Genomic DNA, 21,558 nt, shown 5'->3' with positions numbered 1-21,558 from the left:
CTTCTTGTTCTTCTGAGGTTGCGAACAATTCCCAGCCTTCATTTAGATTGTTCCCTTTGCGAGGTTGGAAGGTTCCGCTGGAGACCTGAGCCTAAGCTGTTCCATCTCTCCCTCCTGCTATATTTAGCCCTTCCTATCCCTCCTAATAAGTGAGCCTCTGCCCTAGCGTAGGATTCTTCTGCCAGCTTAGTAACCCCTCACCTTTGCAGCGGTGCAAACTTCGCTGCACGCGGTAAAGCACCAACCCCATCACTCCTCCTTCCACGAATTGAACACAGGGGGCTTAAAAATAGCTAAAGGAGAACGAGAAGTTAGGGGACGAAGCGGGTGGTGAATGACAAAAAGAGAAGTTGGGAAGGGAGGTTCGATTTGGAAATAGGACAAGGATAATACGAGGAGATGGAGAGGCAACCCAGGAGGCAACAGAGCTGTGCCTTGAATGTGCAAAACAGGGCTGAGGTTAGCATCAGCTGGGAGAGGTAGCAGGGAGAAGTAGCAGGGAGTTGGAAAGCTGCCACCCATTAGACATAGAAGAATGGTCACTGGCGCCATTTGTGGCCAGGCAGGCAGGGCTGAAGTGCAAAACACTGTGCCAGTAGGGTGGCCAGAGGTTGGAATTGAGCCAATCTGGGGTCATAGATAAAGCCTCAGTTTGGAAAGAAGGGGGTTCAAAGCCCATACCCATTGGATAGCTGTGGGCAAACTGTGGGCAAGAGAGCCAGTGTGGTGTAGTGGTTAAGAGCGGTAGACTCGTAATCTGGGGAACCGGGTTCGCGTCTCAGCTCCTCCACATGCAGCTGCTGGGCGACCTTGGGCTAGTCACACTTCTCTGAAGTCTCTCAGCCCCACCCACCTCACAGAGTGTTTGTTGTGGGGGAGGAAGGGAAAGGAGAATGTTAGCCGCGTTGAGACTCCTTCGGGTAGTGATAAAGCAGGATATCAAGTCCAAACTCTTCTTCTTCTTAACCTCTCACACTAACCTCACCTCACCAAGTTGTTGTGAGGACACAGTGTACATTTCCCCATAGGGTGGCCACTCTCTCCACATTACAGCGTATTTACAGAGTCTGTTTAGAGGCAGCCTCTCTTTGAAGGGCTCTCTGAACCCTTATATGCTATAAGGTATAAGGGGAGTCGCAGTGGCCCATTGAGTGTTAATACCTGGGCAGCCGGCCAAGCAGGCAATGTGCAGGTCACCTGGCCGCAATCTTCCCCGCCATGCAGGGATGTATTGTGTTTCTGTTTAAAATTCCAGCCATTATTTTTAAACGTGCGCCTATACATACAAATTAGCCAATGCAAATGTTACGCAAATCTATGTGTTCTCTTCTTTGTGGTGAAGCCTTCCCCTCTTTTCTTGGCAGTTGCCTAAATGGCCCTTCTGCCTGAGTTCCAGAGAGGAATGGCAGGGCGGCACTGTAAAGGAAGGAACAATGGCTCTAGTCCCACTGCCATATTTTTAAAAACTCATTTGATATTTTATTATACTTGGGCTTGGGACAGAAATGTCACGGATCTTCTCGGAACCTCTTGCATTCCATGGCCTTTTGATCTCGCTCAAAGGCCTTCCCTCGCCACTCCTGGCTGGACCCTTGAAAGGAGGGAGGCAGAGATGGTCTGCCAAGGATGATTAATCTGACGAAGGAGGCACTAGCCCATAAAAGCATATGCCACCATAAATCTGGTACAGACCAACTCTATGCATGTTTGTTGTTGTTGTTTGGTCGTTTAGTCGTGTCCGACTCTTCGTGACCCCATGGACCAGATAACGCCAGGCACTCCTGTCTTGCACTGCCTCCCGCAGTTTGTTCAGACTCATGTTGGTAGCTTCGAGAACACTGTCCAACCATCTCGTCCTCTTTCGTCCCCTTCTCCTAGTGCCCTCAATCTTTCCCAACATCAGGGTCTTTTCCAGGGAGTCTTCTCTTCTCATGATGTGGCCATCTCATACTGCATGTTTACTTTGAAGTAATTCTGCATTAAACACCATGGGGCTTACTCCCAAGTAAGTGTGTGCTTGCAGCTGTTAGCCTTAATCTTAAAGGTGCAACCTTCCTCTGCTGTTTTTGCTTTAACCCTAACATCATTCCTATAACTAGCAAAATAAATAGAAATGGGAAAGTACCGGTATCCTGCTGTCGTCGTACTTGGATGGTTGGGTTGAGAAGAGGGAGGGTCCACAGTGAAATCTGGACCAGGTGCTTTCCAGCTCATAACTTCCACTTTTAGTCACTGTTACACTCAAAGCCCTCCCTTCGCATCCTCCTCCTCCTCCTCCTCCTCCTCCTCCTCCTCCTCCAGTATAATATTGTACTGCGTTCACCTTCCATTAACTCCAGGGTTGCAGGGAGACAGGACATGCTTGTCTGATGCTTTTGCTATACTCTGGCACTGCAACATAGCCTCCAATATTTCTCCGAAGAAAATAGGGACGTCCCATTCCATAATGCTAGTTACAGGTCTGCCGCAGTCGAAACAAAATAACAAAATAACAAAATTCCTTCCAGTAGCACCTTAGAGACCAACTAAGTTTGTCATTGGTATGAGCTTTCGTGTGCATGCACACTTCTTCAGATACCATTCCATAATGATAATGTTACTATTTATACCCCACACATCTTACTGGGTTGCTACAGCCACTCTGGGCAGCTTCCAACATATATAAAAATATAATTAAACATTTTTTTTAAAAAAAACATAAACTTCCCTATACGGGGATTGCCTCAGGGGTTGGATAACTCCATACACTCCAACATGTTTCCAATGAAAATAGGGACATCCTAAGGAAAAGTGGGACATTCTGGGATCAAATCAGAAACAGGGACACCCCTGGAAAATAGGGACACTTGGAGGGTCTGGCACTGTGAATTGCCAAACAGATTCAAGAAAAGGCAGGCTTTAGGGATGCAGAGGAAAGTGGGTGCTTCTCCTTGGAGCAGAGCAGAGAGCTTGGGCCAAATTGGGCCAGGATTCAGTTCCGGCCTTAGACAAGACAAAGAAAAAGAGAGGGAACAGAAAAGTCAGAGGCCAATTTCAGCTTTTTGCCAACCTGGTACCCTCCTGATTGTTAAGACCAGTTCTTTTTTTATAGAAAAAAAAAGGTGCCGGTACTCGCCATGAAGTTGTTACAGTAACTTCTTTTAACATGTGAGGAAGGGGAGAAGGTGCTGGTATGGCATACCCTTGAGTAGTCCCAGAAAAAAAAAAGCGCTGGTTAAGACTACAAATCCCATCAACCCCCATGTAGCACAGCTGTGCTGGACGGAGCTGATCAGAGTTGTTGTGTGGAGGGCACAAGTTGGAAAAGGCTGTCATACTCAAAGAACTGTTTTGCAGAGGATAACATGACAGCTGGATGTCTTCCTTTGCTTGTAGGCCTATTGCCCACTCTAATAAACCACACATTCACCTCCAAGAATAACAAGACCAAGGGCTGTGTCGTTAAAGAACACTATAAATATGACTGGGTCTCTTGGTACAACTCAGACAAGATTCAGACTAAAGCACGTGGTTAATATTGCTGCAGAAGAGACTTGAGGAAGACTCGGCCGATGCATTGATCGGATGCCTCAAACCAGGACCAATTTTAAACTCCCCGAACATCAAATGTGGAAACAACAGAGATGCACAGGTAGACCTGCTGGTCTTTCCATCATGGCTATAGTTAGAGGAAGGTTAAGGCAAGTGAAATATTATAAATGGAAAAACTCACAGAGAAGCCATAAATAAGAGGATGGAGTATTGCATGAAGAGAGAGGGAGGGAAATTTGTCCTAGAAGATTATCACCCATCAAAATTTCTATACCAGTCTTCAATTGAAATTCCCAGGGTGTTTTACATAAAATAATTTTAAAAATAAATAAAAGTACCATTAGTACAGAAAGAAAGATATTAAAAGCCAGATAAAAACAATAAGCAAGGCTAGAAAGTTAAGTCTAAAAGGCCTTTCCTTGATTCTTGAAAAGTACGACAAAGTAGGCACCAAGACCTCTCTGAGGAAAGCATTCCTTAACTAAGGTACCGTACCACCACTTAAAAGGCCCTGTCCTTGGTAGCCACTTTCCTTACATCAGATGGCAGCCCTTTGCAAAAGGGAGGCACCTTTGAAGACAGACGGCTATTAAAGTATCCTGGCATCACAAAGTTCGACTCCCTTCTTGGGACAGGAAGTGAGCAGATTACATCATACCCACTGAACTGTGGGAAACGGTGAACCACAATGAAGATGCGAAGGACCTGCCCAGAGCTGCAGACGACGCTAGTTTTCGACTGGGGATTCTGGCTGTGTTCAGTTCGTTTGTTCAAGGGCCTTGATTTTCTCAGCTTGACTAGTAACTTGAGGACCATGTGAGATTCTGACCCTTACAGAAACCACAATAAGGATCCAGTGTGGTTGTCGCAGCTGTGGGCCAGAAATTAAACATTTTAAAAAGCCTGTGGTATCTCATGAAAAATAGCAGCCATGGTTCCTATTTGCAGGAGAGAAAACTGCCTAGTTTTTAAACTGGGGGAGCTTGTCTTTTTATGACACCTCATGTGTGAAACAGTCCAGATCTTCTTCCAACCCAGAAAGGCTGATTTTGTTTGAAGATCGAGAAAGAAAGCACATGAAGGAGAATTGTGGAAGGTGAACAGAACTGAGAGACGTCCAGAGTCCGAACAAAAGGGGTCTAGAGGGAGTTTTGCTCTTGTACAATAGTTACTTCTCTGGTGCATATTCCCTTGTCACTACTGAAAATTTTTATTTTCAATGTCCCTTCAATGCAGATTAGTTAATATGGTTCAACAAGACTTTTATACTTGCAGTACGGACAGGGCAATCAATCATATTTACCCAAAGCATATTTTAAGTATAGAAATTTCTGGTCTGTGCTCTTCAATTCCAAGCACGAAACCAAGAGATAGTTTATTCCAGACTGATAACTCCAGAATAATATGCAAAGTTTAGGGGTGATGTGGAGTTGGTAGCAATCAAGGAAGTGTAAACAACTCCCTTGCACCTCCATTGTATACCTTTGATGCAAGAAGCAGGAAACCTCCATCTGCCTGACATGGAAAAAAATTCAGGGAAGAGAGTGGAGAGGTGGGTAGTGAGGTTACCTGCAGAAGGTAAAGCCTGAGGAATTTCTGGTGCTGTTTGAAGACCAAGAGCAAAAGCTACACACCATACATTTAAAGCACATTTTCTCCAAAGAATCCTGGGAGTGGCAGTTTGTTAAGGGTGCTGGGAACTGTAGCTCTGTGAGTGGTAAACTACAGTTTCCCGAATTCGTTGGAGGAAAGCCATGTGCTTTAAGAGTGTGGTGTGTGGCTACAACATTGCCCTGAGTGCAGAGTTACACTCTATTAAAACCAATAGAATCACCCAATGGGAGGCCAAATTGGATGTGGACAGCAGTACCTGAGGGTGTTTAATTCTTCACTGTAGCACCATTTAATTCCTCCATCCTGTAGCCGCTGAAGAAAAAAGTCAGGCACAATATGGATACCTCTATTTTGCCTTCACCCCACAGTGGGGTTATTAGCATTTTTGGGAGAAGATTTCAATCAAGTAAACAACACGGGTAAAAGGTAAAGGGGCCCCTGACCATCAGGTCCAGTCGTGTCCGACTCTGGGGTTGCAGCACTCATCTCGCTCTATAGGCCGAGGGAGCCAGCGTTTGTCCGCAGACAGCTTCCGGGTCATGTGGCCAGCATGACAAAGCTGCTTCTGGCGAACCAGAGCAGCGCACGGAAACGCTGTTTACCTTCCCGCCGGAGCGGTCCCTAATTATCTACTTGCACTTTGATGTGCTTTCGAACTGCTAGGTGGGCAGGAGCTGGGACCGAGCAATGGGAGCTCACCCTGTCGCGGAGACTCACCCCATTGCAGGGATTCGAACTGCCAACCTTCTGATCAGCAAGCCCTAGACTCTGCGGTTTAACCCACAGCGCCAACAGGACAAGTTAAAACATCCCTCCCCTCCCCTGCCCTGACCTAGTATGAAAACCCTGTAGCTGCTTTTTAATGTTTTTTTTAATAGTTATTATCTTAATGGCAAGAGATCCAATCATGGTTCTGCCATGCAACATGCAGGTTTATTCTGGTTTGATCGTTTTGGGCTAATCAACATGCAATCTGTGACTAGGATCTCCTATGGGGTTTTTAAAATGGAAAGGTGCTTGGGGAGTTAGGTGGGGGATAAGGACCAAGGCCGTGGGGGTATTAACCCTTTTCGCAATGTGTTTCTTTAAACTGAAATCTCGCCACCACCCATCCTCAGAATGTGTGGTGGCCAGACCTTTGGCTAAAGAACTGTAATATTTCTCTAATGGCTATGCAGGTGGTTTCCTGATCTGCAAGTTTGAGGTTTGAGACAAGGGCTCTGCGAGGTGTTGTATGTGATGAACAGCAGTTTGCCACTTCAACAAAGATGGGGATAGAGAAAAGTCTGGGCATCTCCATGAAGCAGGCATCTGCTGCTTATTTGCCACTGCCGTGGTTGTATATTTGCAAAGAAAGTCAACATTGCGACAACACTCTGAAAGCTCCAGTGCCATCTCTCATCCAAAGAAAATGAAGCCACCGTAGGTAGCTCTGCCCTTGAAACCCCTCCCTGCTTGCTTGGGGAAAGTGGGGAACACAGATGGGACTAGCAGTTCTCCGAAGCAGGGAAGAAGGAAACAAATGCTTGGGGAATATGTTGACATTTCTGAACTGGCAAAGGTCTGTGCACTGTTTCCTCCCTGAACCAGCCGCTCCCTGAAACACTCAAATAATATATTCCTACCACCAAACAACCTTACCTGTGATCATCAGGTGAGATGCAAAACATCCAAAGAATATCCTGAAACCTGAAACTTTCACCGTGGCCCATCACAGAACAGGTGTGAGTGGAGTCTGAAGATGGAGGGATGCTGGTGGGGAGAGAGGAGTCAGTTGGCAACAAAGAGTGATGGATGACCCTCCTCTAAACCTTTGTTGCCATACATTCAGACAATTTTCACATGACAGTCTCCTGGCCTCTTAAGGGCATGCAGGGTCTTTTGATCTTTAGCCACCCTGTTATCCCATGTTTTCATTCCAACCAGCTTCATTAATGTGTAACCCCAAAATTTTGGATCCCCTCCAAAGTGACACCAAAGTTTTGGCCCTGGGTTTGGAGTGAATCGGAAAATGTTGGAGGTTTTTTTTGGGGGGGGTACCTATGGCCCCCAGTTTGAGTATGAATAGCTCAGTTTGGGAGGGCAGCACAAAATGCGGGGTTCATAGCACAACACAAGCACAAAGTTTTGGCATCGATATCAATTTAGAGGGATCGGACAATGTTGGATTGGGGAAGGTGTTAACTTGGAAGCCTGGTTTGCTGTATGAATTACTCAGTTTTGGGGGTGGCAAAAAACAAGCGGTTCAAGGTACAAAACAGCACAAAATCATTGCAAAAGAAATTGGCACTGGTTTGGAGTGAATTGGACAATGGTTTGGGGGGATACTTAGGGCCTCTGGTTTGAGTATCAATCACTCAGCACAATATGTGGAATTTGCAACACAAAATGAACACAAAACTTTGGCATCAGTTTGAAAAGTTTCACGTTAAGCTGTTCCAGCCCCTTACCTCACTCCCATAGTTGCCGTTGTTTTAAATCCTGTGCATGCAGTTTCAGCCTCCAGTAATGAACCCCATTGGATTCATTCATTTAACAACATTCAAAATAATCAGGAAATACATACCTAACGAATCGGACAGCCCTGTTTTAAAATGCCAGTGATTTTTACTAGAAATTCTAACAATAATTGCAGGTGGCCAGTGCCATCTTGGAAGAGGGCTTGCCCCTTTCACTGAGGAGGGAACCCCTCTTCTAAGATGTGGGTCCTCTGTGACATATGCATGTGCCATCTAAAAAACAGGAAAAGCTGCCTTTTTCATAAAAACAACTATCCGATCATGTGCATTCAAAACTCTTCATTTCCACCTTTCAGCCTAAAAAGGACAGCTTGCAACGATGGTACTGTACACATTAAACAAACAGTACAAATCCAATGATATGTAGAAAGAGCATAAAACCCACAAGACGGGCCAGGATAAAACGAACCAAAACAACAGGTTGGACCAATTAATTCATCCTTCAAAACGCATCCGATGAATCAGTTAACATTTCTTTCTAACTGGGTGACGTCCCTGGCTGGGCAGCCTAGCGGAGGGATGTTTGCCAAGTCAACAGGCAGGATCTGAGTTGGTGGTGGGAGAAGCACCCTGAATGAGGCAGCGTCTGCAAGTGTTAGCAGCTACCTAGGGCGGCACCGAATTTCCCCTCTCAGCACTGCCCCCTGTTGCTCCTGCTTAGTAAGTAGCAGCAGAGCAGAAATTAGAATGGCTGGCTTGATGTGATCAAAGAGAGACCAATGCTGCGTACGCACTGTGCATTTGAAGCACACGACTCAAAAGTTGCCACCTTTGTTCTGGCAAAATACAGGACAGGATGGCGGTGGGTAGGTGGGGGGTGCGTGATCCACCCCACCCACCCCACTCGCCACCACCTGGTGCTGAAATGACTTCAAAGCAATCCATTACAATCTATTGCAGCCTAACCGGCTGGCCCCTCTGAAATTTGTCACACACAAATACACACACACACACACAAATTTGTAAATCTGTCTGTGTTTTGCTACCCGGAGCTGAAATACATGACACTTTCACACACTGGCAAGTACTGTACAGCAATAAATGCAGGCCAGGGCGAAAATAAATAAATAGGGGGGGGCATATTCTGATGAGGGGATGAGCTCTGTTCCACATGTTCAATTTCAGAAGGAGATAAAAAAAATATTAAGGATGGAGGGAGGGCAGGTCTTGTGGGGAGCTGCTCCCTCCCTCCTCTCAAATATTATGTTCAAAACTGGGGTCTCTGGGCTACACTGACCGAAAACCGCTTGTTTCTAGAGATTCAGAGCCTGTTGCTCTCTGAGGGATGGGGCCTGGTGCTCCCAGGCTGCAGCCATAACCCAAAACAAGCTGCAGGGAAGTGCAAGGGACAACATGAAAGCCTTGCCCTGGTTTGCTCCTCCTTGGGGTGGGATGAGGAGAGGGAGTGAGGGGGGGGGAAGGAAGGGAGAGGGAGAGGGAGAGGGAGAGAGAGAGAGAGAGAGAGAGAGTCCAGCAGCATGTTTCTACTTACGAATGGAGCTCCGTCCGCCATCTTGGATGCGGTTTAGATAGGATTTTTTCTACTTACGAATTTTGAGATAGGGTTGCTTCTACTTCCGATTTTTTTCTCCCAATGCATTCCTATGGGATTCGACTTACAATTTTTTTTTACTTACAAATGTGCGTTCGGAACGCATTAAATTCGTAAGTAGAGGTACCACTGTAAGGGATAATCCCGTAGGGTATAGGATGGGTGGCAACCCTACTGGGAACTGTAGTTTACCCCTCAGAGGGGCACAATCCCCAGCACCCTTAACAAGCTATGCTTCCCAGGGTTGTTTGGGGGGGGGGGAGTCGTGTGCTTTTCAATGTGAGTGTGTCTGGAGCCCCCAAGACAGTGGGGAGAAGGTCATTTTTCATCTGCAGCTACTCATTTACTCTTGTTAATTGTTTTCCTAACGCTATTTTAAATCTTGGAATCGTAACGTTGCGTTTTATTCATTTGCTGTAGCCCACCTCAGGAGGGTATGATATCCCCTAAAGAGCTGGCTAGAAATCCATTAAATAATGTCTGTCAAAGACCACGACCAGAATTGGCTGAAAAGGGTGGAAGGGAATTAGATGCATCACTAATACCGAAAAGGAGGTTAGTGGGGTGGGTGAGGAGAGGAGCTTATTGAAATGAAGGCAGCCCTGTATTTGATGTTTTTTCGTGTTTTTACTATTCTGCTGGGAGCCCAGGCAGATGGGCAGGGTATTATTATTATTATTATTATTATTATTATTATTATTATTATTAACAGGATAATTTTTTCATGTTCTATCTGGAGTGCCCCAGCCTTCTGGGCTTGGCTAATTTAAAGGAAGGAAAAAAGAAAATGGGTTTTTAATACAGAAATCAGCCACACTGGACACTGAACTCCAAGGCCGCACACTTGCAAACCGTTTCCAAGGATTCCTCTCCAGCACAATTCATTCCTGCAACACATGCAAGGGCACACGCACAGGAGAGAATAGGAAGTGGAAGGGAAAGGGGCATGGGTCTTGCCTCACCCATGAGACAAGGTGATGCATCTGCCTCAGGCTGCAGAATACACCAGGGCAGGGCAGCAGAGCCCAATGTAGATCTTTCTTCCCCCTCCTTGTTCCTGATGTAGATCTTCACTCAACCCTTTTTCCCTGGTGGGGAGGGGAGGGTGCTATCTGGTACTCTGCCTTAGGGCCAAAACATCTTGGGCCAGACCTGCAGGGACTAAACGTTAGGGTTGCCAAAATTTGATCTGCAAATGTCATCAGGTGAAGTTTAGTTTAGTTTAGTTTAGTGTTTTGTTTTGTTTTGTTTTGTTTTGTTTTGTTTTGTTTTGTTTTGTTTTGTTTTGTTTTGTTTTGTTTTGTTTTGTTGCAGCATGGGCATTATTGCCATAGCTGCCAAGTTATCCCTTTTTTACAGGGATTTTCCCTTATGCTGAATAGGCTTCCTCGCGAGAAAAGCGAAAACTTGGCAGCTATGATTATTGCCGCCTCCCACTACTGCTGTTGTTGAAGATATAGAAGCACCAGGCAGTAGCAAGCTGTCAAACTTGCCCAACAATGGACCACAGCAGGGGAAATTCTGGTAGGGGGAAAAGCAGAAGTGGATGACATCTCCACCCCATGCTTTTAAAGCACATTGAGCACACATTTAAAGCACACGACTTTCCCTCCCCCCCAAAGGATCCTGGGAACTGCAGTTTCCCCTTCACACAGCTCCCAATTCCTAGCACCCTTTAGAAACTACTGCTCCCAGGATTCTTTGGGGGGGGGGGAAGTCGTGTGCTTTTAATGTATAGTGTGGATCAGCTCAAAGGCTGAAGGCACTGGGCGAAGTTGTGGACTTGTGGTTTTTGGAGTCCACAGGATGGGCCACACATTTCGTAGCCTGTTTGGAATCTGAGTACTGTTGGTGGACAGTACTTAAAGTGGATTTTATTAAAGTGGATTTATTTAACTGTGCGTTCTATTTTAGGGGCTATAACTTTTACAAATGGCAAACAGAACAAGATAGACTGCAAAAACACATGGTTGAATAGCACATTTATTTTATATGTGCACACACACACACACACACACACACACCCCTCCCTTGCTCATGGGTTTTTCCTAGTGAGCGTTCCCCATTGATCTGTGGCAACAGAGTGATGTGGTAAAAGTCACTGCATTGGTTTGAGCTGGCCCGAAATTTGCAGAACATTTTGCTGTGTAGGGAAAATTGCAGGGCAACACTCTGGCAAACAGCATTCAAGCGACTCTTGAGGTCTGGATGAACAGGAGATGCTGTAGACATGAACGAGTTGGGGTGTGGCCCCCCTCACCCTCTCTTTTCATTTCCGCAGGACCCAGGTGACCCCGAGTGGGAGGCCCCAAGCTAGCCTGTCAAGATGGGTGAAATAGAGCAGATGAAGCAAGAAGCTGAGCAGCTGAAGAAGCAGATTGAGGTAATGCGGGGCAGGGAGGGGGGGGGGCGTAAGCCAGGATGAGAACCTAGCCCTCTCCAGACATTCTTGGCCTCCATGGTCAATGGTCAGGGATGGTAGGAAGGAATCGTAGTCCAAAAACATCTAAAGCAGTCTTTTCCAAACTTGGGTCTCCATCTGTTTTTGGGACTACAACTCCCATCATCCCTAGCTAGTAAGAAGACCAGTGGGCAGGGAGGACGGGAACTGTAGTCCGAAAACAGCTGGCACACGACGGTTGGGAAACACTGATCCAGGAGGTCAGAGGTTCTCCATCTATGGTGTGAGGGCCAAACTATGAATCAGGAAGACTCTGGTCCCAATCTTCCTTGCCATAAGGACGCTATTTACAATAAGAAATAAGAAATAGATCAGATGAGAGAATCTTTCACATAAACGCCAAAAAAACTCCCAGTTTTTTGATTGACTTGCCTAAGATCCAGGACAAAGTGCTGCCTTCTGGAAACCCCCACCCCCCACCCCCGAACATCAATTCCGCCTTTGAAATCCCAGTAATGTCTGGGAAAATCCAGATGGATGGCAGCCCTGTTATAGACGCAGACCTTCTTTGGATAAATGCAATGATATTTGGTATGAGTTTACACATAATATGTTAGGTTATTGATAATGATATGAGTATTAGGATAATAAGAATAAACACGTCTGTCTATTAATGTATGGTCATGTAACGGTATTTTTTAAATATTCTTTTATACTCACTTTTTTCTCCTTTCCCCCCTCAATTTTTCATTTATAAATGAAATTCTTCTATCATCATCATCATCATCATCATCATCCAAGGCCAGATATTCTGATAGCCATCTTCCACAAAGATACAGAAGATCTCTAGGCCTACTGCCTCTTTTTGCCTGCAATTTCACTCCATCTCTCCTTTGTTGCAGGATGCCCGAAAAGCTTGTGCGGACACTACGCTTACACAGGTAGGAAGGGCTGATACTAAATCACTGTGTCTGGGCAGAATTTGTCTAAAGGGAAGAATCCATCAGGGCTCAGAAGAGAGGAGTGGAGTTTCCTGTAATCACCTGTGGCCAGGGCCGGCCCAGCCATTAGGCTAAAGAAGAGAGGAAGCAGTCGCCTCAGGCAGCAGATGATTGGGGGGGTGTTATAAGGAGTTGCAGTGACTAGGCATTGGAGTATAGATTCACACAGCCTGTACTGTACAACCAAAGGTAGCCTACAGTCCTCAAATGCAGTGAGGAATGCTGATTAACTTTCAGTTACTCAGCAGCAAGAAGAAGAAAAAGGTATAAAGATTTTTCACACAAGGATTTCCTTCCTCTGTTGAATCTTTATTGTCAACCAGAAATCAGGGTTTTCACTCTGCCTGAGCCAGTTCCCCCTCTCTTCTTCTTCTTAGAGATTCTTGCAAGCTTCCCGGTCATAAATTTTCACCAGCAGACAGAGGACTATCTAAGTTACTATTTTTCTTGTGCCAAAAATGTTTTAAGAAAGAGAGGGTGCAGATCTTCTGACCACAAATGGTACTTTGAGTGAGATGTAGGTTCCTCAGCTCACCAGCTCATTTTAGCCCCCATCTGAGCCCCCGGGCGCAGACGGCAGAAAACGGCTTTGATCAGAGCATTTGAGGTTATTCCCTCGATCCCTCTTTATCTCAGAGAGCCTGATTGTCAGACATTCCGTCTGATTGCCATCAATCGCCGTGTAATTACGCTATCTCCTGTCATCAGAGGGCTGTCAACCCCGCCATTTCTTCCCCCAGAAGTCCCCTGTTTAAGGTGGTTTCTGTACATGGAAGGAGAGACGAACTAATACCATGCAGCCATGACAGTGTGTGTTCATACGCACATTGTCCCTCCTTCCGCCATGCACCTTTGATGGTAGGGGCTGAAACTTCCTCCTTTCTCTGCAGCTTGTGTCCGGGCTGGAAGTGGTTGGGCGCATTCAGATGCGTACACGGAGGACCCTGCGTGGACACCTGGCTAAGATCTATGCTTGTCACTGGTCCACAGATTCCAAGTAAGTGACGCAAAAGGATTGCGCCTGCTTCCCCTTGTTGCGCCCTGTGCCAGAAGCTCCTTCCCTCAGGCTCAAGCTATTTTGCCACCTGAGGCGATCCACAAAATGGCGCCCCTACCCCCAGCTGGTGAAGAAGGGGTGAGGGAAGATCTACGCTGGGAACAGGTGGCAGAATCAAATCAACCTTACAATGGTTTAAGTGGGAATCAACGGCCATTATGTAAATTGTTGGTGTTGTATAATCATTGTGATGCTATCTATTGTGTGAACAAGCTATAAGAGTGCCCTGTAGGCAGAGAAAGATAAGCCCACCCTTCCACTACCCCTTAATTACTCAAGTGTAGTAATTGCGTTGACATCAAAATGCCAGCCTATATATCTCCTCCCCACCTCCCGTCCTATTTAATCCAGGTATAACATTCCTGGGGGGAACACAATAAGTAAAAGAACAGCAACTGTTGCCAGCCACCTGTTAGCAATATCTCAATAACCCATGAAAATTAAGCCCTTTTCTGGAAGAGCCCAATGTAGTAAAAGGTAAAGGGACCCCTGACCATTAGGTCCAGTCGTGACCGACTCTGGGGCTGTGGCGCTCATCTCACGTTATTGGCCGAGGGAGCCGGCGTACAGCTTCCAGGTCATGTGGCCAGCATGACTGAGCCGCTTCTGGCTAACCAGAGCAGCACACGGAAACGCCATTTACCTTCCCGCCGGAGCGGTACCTATTTATCTACTTGCACTTTGACATGCTTTTGAACTGCTAGGTTGGGAGGAGCTGGGACCGAACAACGGGAGCTCACCCCGTCGCGGGGATTCAAACTGCTGACCTTCTGATTGGCAAGCCCTAGGCTCTGTGGTTTAACCCACAGCGCCACCTGCGTTCCGCCCAATGTAGTACTAGAAAGCACAGAATTTCCCTTGAGAATGTGGACTGAACCTTGAAGGTTTGGTAGCCCTGGGGAGAAAGGCAATGGCATGAGATAAAGCAAGGAGGTGTACTCTGGAGCGAGGAGCCTTCAGCACCTTCCTGGTCAAAGCAACCAATCTGACGCACACCTGGTTCTCTCCCTTAGGCTCATGGTCAGTGCCTCACAAGACGGGAAACTCATTGTCTGGGACACATACACAACCAACAAGGTAAGGGATGTTATCAGCAGGTACAAACCATCTAGCAATCAGCAAGGTCAGAAATGAGAAGAAGCCAATTCCCCCCAGAGCCAGAAACATCTTGTTCCTGAGTTTGTTTCGCTGCATCTGAGTTACAGCCCGTGTTTCTTTCAATGTTCCTAGCTACATCTGCTTGAATAATAGAAACATAGAGTTGGAAGGGACTTGGGGTGGGGGTGGGGAGTCATTCAGCCCAATCCCCTGCAATGCAGGAATCTCAACTAAAGCATCAATGACAGAAGACCATTAGGGCCATATAGACCAGCATTTCTCAACCGCTGTTCCCCGGCACACTAGTGTGCCGCGAGACGCTGGCTGGTGTGCCGCGACGTGCGGCGACGAGAAGGGCGATTTGCATTGTCACGTGCCTGGCGGCTGCCAATATACAACACTGACCCACCGGAAAGGAAGCCGGCCGGGTCACGATGCGGGCGCTCGCCCCGCGTCGTCACCCGGCCGGCTTCCTTTCCGGCGGGTCAGCGCTGCCTATTTTGCACGTCGCGGCAAAATTTAGACAAACTAAACTAAAATTTAGACAAACTTAAAGAAGCTGGCTGGATGAGCTCAACCTGAAACTTGCTGAGCAAAGGATTGTGCTGGCAGAGAAATCAGCGGCTTGTGAAGCCTTATTACAGGAGATTGCAACCAACACAGCAATTGGCAAGTGTTTCTTACAGTCATAATTATATAGTCAATATAGGGCGGCGCAGAGTTAATTTTTTTAACTTTTTTAATGGTGGTGTGCCTCGTGATTTTTTTCATGGAACAAGTGTGCCTTGGCCCAAAAAAGGTTGAGAAACACTGATATAGACCAACCAGTTTGACGTCCATATTGGTTTCATAATTTTTGACCTGGCCAATATGTCACGAATCATGCCGTGTGTTTGTGTGTTTGTGTGTGTGTGATGCAAAAATCAAAACGTGGGCAAAACCACGAATCCAGCCAAGGCCTCTGCATAGCTCTATCCTTGTTTCAGACATCATGATAAATCAATATAGCGCAATGTTTAGCTGGTGATATATCGCAAAACCAGGTATTGCCCAGCCCTAAATTGGCCATCCAACCTTACTTTGGATTTCTACCCTGTCCTCTGATCCCAGGTTCATGCCATCCCTCTACGCTCCTCCTGGGTCATGACCTGTGCCTACGCCCCATCAGGGAACTTTGTGGCCTGCGGAGGTCTCGACAACATGTGCTCCATCTACAACCTCAAGAGCCGCGAAGGGAATGTGAAAGTGAGCCGGGAGCTCTCAGCCCATACAGGTGATCTTTCTGCCAGGACTTTGCACATTCTTTCCTCACACAGAATCACAGGAAACACACAGGAAGCGGCACCAAGTGCCATATTCAACTTCCTGGCACTCTCAGTTTGACACAAGACGCTGCCTTGTTCCAAGTTATAGCATTGGCTGAATCCGCTCTCTACACTCTCTGGCACCTGCACTCCTGGGTTTCAGGCAAGATTCCTGGGGTGATGGAGAGACTGGGTATTGAACTGAGCACTTCTTGCATGCCATCCATGTGCTCTACCCCTGAGCTACAGCTTTCCTTTAAAACAAAAAAGGCAAGTTTCTAGCCCTGTGATTGTGAAGATATGCTTTCAGGTGTGTGGGTAACATGAGGCAAAACCTCAGAAGCCCAAGGGGTTGCTGAATACGACTCCCAGTGGTGCCCTGTGTAGCTCTTTGTTCCTCTCTACAAAATGGGATAAATGATCGTTATTATGGTACAAATTGCATAACAATGCACAATATTTTCCTTATCGGCCTTATTTATGTAGGTTGCCCAATTCAGCTTTTCATGGTCCAAAACTTTGATTTCAAAAAACTCAATATATTTTTTTTAGCAGAGAGTACGGGCAGTGCTTGTAGTAACCTCTACCACCCACAAACATATGATATTCAGAGTCTGTCATCTCTTCCCTGCAGGTTATCTCTCCTGCTGTCGATTCCTAGATGACAACAACATTGTGACCAGCTCTGGGGACACCACATGGTGAGTGTATCTTATCTAGCCATGTAGGAACGGGGGGGGGGGGGGAGAGAGAGAGAGCAGGAGAGAGATTGATGAAGGAATGAGAAGTGCTTGAAGGGAAAAAATTATTTCAGCCCCAGAATGTTTCAGAATAATTCTCCTCAGGAACATTGTAAATATTTTTTAAAAAACAACCGCACACACACACACACACACACACACACAGAGAGAGAGAGAGAGAGAGAGAGAGAGAGAGAGAGAGAGAGAGAGAGAGAGAGAGAGAGAGGAGATAGCACTGGGATAGTATTATGTTTCATAATCTCGTAATACTGTACAGTAAATATGAAACAAAGTGACTAAATTACTTATTATAAAGGGTGGGTGGGTGTAGTTTCACAATATACAAACAGAACAAAACAGTATAGGAAGAAACTGTTAATAACATTTATTACATTTCATGTAGCATATAAAAATCTCAAAACTATTTCCAACCAAGCATCTGGATTTAGATTTCATTGTACCTTAGTACACCAGTACATGATGGGAAAAAGTCAATTTTTAAACAAAAGCAACCATAATTCCGCTCACCCTCTCTGACCTGAGTCATACTAGTCAGTTTAACTGTGCAGGCTATATCCCAAACTTTGGCCAGCCAGGAGATTTTATTCCAGCTGTAAAAAATAATTATACAAACTGCACAAAATAAATAAAGGAACCTCTCCCTGTCACCTTTTGATATATCCAAAAGTAAGCTTCATCCAGTGATAATTTTGATTTCCTAAGTATTGGTATTAAACGTTTAAAACACTAAAATGTCAGCAATAGGCATCTTACATCTCCAACATAAACCACATGCTGTTTCATATGCACAAGTAAAACATTATTTAAGATTCTTAAAGCCACAACCAGGTCAGATACAAGAGCAGAGCAGGTGGCAATTTTAGTAATAATGTCGCTGCTGCTCTTAGCTACCTTGAGGTCTGTTTTGTGGAAAGGTGGGACAGAAGTACATTAAATAAATAAAAGTGTGTGCGCGTGGGTGAGCCCATGAGCAGAACAGCCACATCACTCTGTGTTCCTCTCTCCTCCTCAATGCCCCCTCACTGCAGTATGCTCTGGGACATTGAAACCGGACAGCCGAAGACAACATTCGTCGGCCACACTGGAGACTGCATGAGCCTGGCCGTCTCCCCAGACTTCAACCTTTTCATCTCTGGAGCCTGCGACGCCTCGGCCAAGCTGTGGGATGTCCGGGAGGGCAGCTGCCGCCAGACTTTCACAGGGCACGAGTCGGATATCAACGCCATCTCTGTATGTTCCCCTAAGTGGCCAGGCCCAGAGCTGAGGGGTGGTGGCAGGGCTGGAATAAAGGACACCAACTGGTGCAGGGAAAGGCAGCTAGAGTTGAAAAAATGGGCAGGGGCTGCAGAATAGGATGGAAGGGAGTGAGATCCTTGTTTGCATCTGTCTCTGCCCAGTTCTTCCCCAATGGCGAGGCCATTTGCACTGGTTCCGATGACGCCACCTGTCGCCTCTTTGACCTCCGGGCAGACCAGGAGCTCATTGTCTACTCACACGAGACCATCATCTGCGGAATTACCTCCATTGCGTTCTCCCGCAGCGGGCGGCTCCTGCTGGCTGGATACGATGATTTTAACTGCAATATCTGGGACTCCCTAAAAGCAGAACGTGTGGGTGAGTAGGCCGAGCCTTGCAGCTGGCTTCTTTCTATGCAGGCTACTTCCCTTCCGGGGACAAAGACCGTCTTCTCCCTCAGGAAAGCATGCCGGTTTATTTTATTTTAAAGTATTTATATATCGTCACACTGATTCCAGCGTGGGTCACAACAATAGATTGCATATGCAAGTATTTAAAATAACACCTGCTGGGGACTTTTGCTACTTTCATTGTACGTTGCCTTGGAACGCTTGGGTAGAAGGTGATCAATAAGTTGTTATTAGTAATACTAATAAATGTGAAGGACAGTAGGCGGAATAGAAATCAAACCAACACAAAGGGGTGCTATATGAATCGTCAGGCTTCTATCTTCTTTTTGAAACCTTAGTAACAGGTGACTAATAAATCTAATTAATAGCAGCATGCACAGTTAAAACCCTTCTCCCTACCCAAATAAAAATAATAAGCGCAATAACATTCCATGAATTTCCAACTCACAATAGCAAGTTGAAATCAGGTTCAGAAAGTGGGAGGTTTTGCTCTCCAAATGTAGAGGGCATGGGGTCCCCTTTCAAAGGAGGGCAGACTGTCATCTGGAGCTTGTCTAATCAATTAGTATTTCACATGTTTAAATTGTTCCTGGACTGTGCCACTGAGAGGCAGACCAGAGCAGATGAGTGTGCTCTTGATTGAATATTATCTCATATAAAAAAGTCCTCCATACCTAGAGGTAAGGTAAAAAGGTAAAGGACCCCTGGACGGTTTAGCCCAGTCAAAGGCGACTATGGGGTTGCAGCACTCGTCTCGCTTTCAGGCTGAGGGAGCCGGCGTTTGTCCACAGACAGCTTTCCGGGTCATGTGGCCAGCATGACTAAACTGCTTCTGGCACAACAGGACACCATGACAGAAACCAGAGCGCATGGAAACGCCGTTTACTTTCTCGGCGCAGCAGTACCTGTTTATCTACTTGCACTGCCGTGCTTTTGAACTGCTAGGCAGGCAGGAGCTGGGACAGAGCAATGGGAGCTCACCCCGGTGCGGAGATTCGAACCACCGACCTTCTGATCGGCAAGTCCAAGAGGCTCAGTAGTTTTGACCACAGCGCCACCCGTGTCCCTAGATATGTCAGAGCTCAGGCTACTAATGCCACTCACTCTTTCTCCAAAATGTTACTTTGCTGCATCCCCACCCCCCATGAGGGCTCTCTAATCGTGCAACTCCAGGCCCATCAGTCTGAAGTAGTACAACGGCTTTACCATTTGAATAAAGTGGTTCAGGGGCTTGGGAATGGAGTTGAGATGTGGACTTTAATGTATTGCAGGACCATGGTGTGTGAAGGCCACATTCCCGCATCTGGGACTGTCAGCTGCCAGGCCAGGCTCCTGCACCTTTAATAGTTGTCTGATAAGCTACATCTGTTGAAGTTCTCTCTTTTAGAGTTATGAAAAGTTCAGGTGCCCAGTCCTTTTCTAGTCCTTTTCTATCTGGTCTCTCCACAACAAATGTAGGTTGAGTTATAAACAAAGAGCTACTTTGTCCCATATCAAGCTGCTGAAATGGAGGCCATGCTCCAAGTAGCTATGACGCAGCAGGTAAATGGCAACCAGAGACAAATTTGGTGGCACCCAGACTTTGGAATTCCTTCCTTAAAGGGACCTGGGTGTTTCCTTCCTTTTATGCTTCCAGTTATTTGTTCACAGCAGCTTAGAGAGAATATTTTAACTTGGGTGGAATCTACACACATTTTTTTTAAAAAAAACGCTGTGAAAATGCTTTTAAGAAGTTTTGAAAAATATATTGAATGTGCCATAGATCACCATCACCACCTAGTGCTGCATTTGTATATTGCACTTCACGACACATTTAAAATGTTTTATTTGCAGCTGTATAGCCGAGTCCCGTTTCCATTTTGTTATGGCCGTTATTCTCAGCTTGTATCTGTTCGTTTACACCGTTTTCTGCATTATTAGGTTAGGTGCCTGGGTCTGCATGGCAGAAAGATGGGATGCCAAGTATTTTTAAAGTGTTCATAATGGGTTTCCATCCATTCCCGTCAGGAATCCTGTCTGGACATGACAACCGAGTGAGCTGTTTGGGCGTAACCGCAGATGGCATGGCTGTGTCTACCGGCTCCTGGGACAGCTTCCTGAAAATCTGGAACTGACGAGGAAATGGGAGAAGGGAGATCTCCCCAGACATCATTTATTGCGTACTACTGGTTGCTTGTTCTATGCAGACTTAACTGATCCATAAGACACTTCCCTACCTAAAGGAGGTGGTCAGGGAAAGGGTCCACAGGCCAGTTTTCCCAACACTTTTTCTTGCCCTCCCCCACAACCCAAGCTCAGGGATCCCCTTAGTGTGGCTGCTTCAGGGACACACTTCAGTGAGAGGCAGGCCACGTATAAACTCTGCCGGCTTCCTTTACTTGAAGCTACAGAAAACCCTTAGGCTCCTATCAGGTTCCTGGCCCTCCTCAACCTGAAGTCAAATGTATTCCCCAGTACCTTCAATTTTTAAGATTTCTTTTCCATTTCTATCCCATTAGTTCACCCACAGACATACCTCAACCCGTTTTGACCCTTTGTTAACCGACCGCATGCATTTCTGTGAAAAGAAGAGGTTCTTCAGACCAAGGATTCTGCATTGATCTTTATTCACTTTTATCTCAAGTAAGGAACGAAGAGTAAGTTAGCTCACTGCTATAATCTATGCATTTTCAGGGCGGCGGGGGGGGGGAGTTTGCTGCCTCCATTTTGGGCGCCGGAGTAATGTAGTCCTGTAGTCTATGCTTCCACCCTGCACTTTCTTACCTGCTGTGTACACTTTCCCCCTCTCCAGCATCTGCTAGATTCCTTAGCCACTGCTTTGAAATGTAACTGTACCATACAGGAGTTTTATAGCCCAGGCAAAATAAAAGTGACACATCAGACAAACTGGCTCGAGCGGCATCATTTGAGAAACCTTTCCTCCCGTTGGACTTCCGAGTCCAGTATTACCCTCCTGTAAAGGGTTGCAGCTCCCAGAATGCCAAGGATGGTGGGAAGTCAACTCTTCCAACGAAAAACCACCGTGGTTCACTAGCCTCCCTCCCGGCAGGTTGCAAAATACCAAAGTGCTGCCG

General features: G+C 46.2%; 1 protein-coding gene across 1 annotated transcript; it reads left to right on the top strand.

The window, feature by feature from the left end:
- The first annotated feature begins 13,499 nt into the window (after positions 1 to 13,499).
- Positions 13,500 to 20,739, top strand: GNB3 (G protein subunit beta 3). The gene is made up of 7 exons (XM_035140863.2): positions 13,500 to 13,615; positions 14,689 to 14,752; positions 15,884 to 16,046; positions 16,712 to 16,778; positions 17,867 to 18,068; positions 18,236 to 18,452; positions 20,492 to 20,739. Exons 1-7 carry the CDS (start codon positions 13,545 to 13,547, stop codon positions 20,596 to 20,598), a joined length of 891 nt encoding a protein of 296 aa, XP_034996754.2. The 5' UTR covers positions 13,500 to 13,544; the 3' UTR covers positions 20,599 to 20,739.
- The last annotated feature ends 819 nt before the right edge of the window (positions 20,740 to 21,558 follow it).

This window comes from Zootoca vivipara, chromosome 15 (genome assembly GCF_965207765.1).
Source record: "Zootoca vivipara chromosome 15, rZooViv2.hap1.1, whole genome shotgun sequence".
NCBI classification, from domain to species: domain Eukaryota; kingdom Metazoa; phylum Chordata; class Lepidosauria; order Squamata; family Lacertidae; genus Zootoca; species Zootoca vivipara.
Note: the sequence above shows the minus strand (reverse complement) of the source record. Positions and strands in the feature narration are given on the sequence as shown.

Coding starts and splice junctions, on each gene's coding strand:
- GNB3 (XM_035140863.2), top strand. CDS start 13,545: ATGCGTACACGGAGGACCCTGCGTGGACACCTGGCTAAGATCTATGCT. Junction 16,779..17,866: donor AGCTCTGGGGACACCACATG/GTGAGTGTATCT, acceptor CCCTCACTGCAG/TATGCTCTGGGACATTGAAA. Junction 18,069..18,235: donor CGGATATCAACGCCATCTCT/GTATGTTCCCCT, acceptor GTCTCTGCCCAG/TTCTTCCCCAATGGCGAGGC.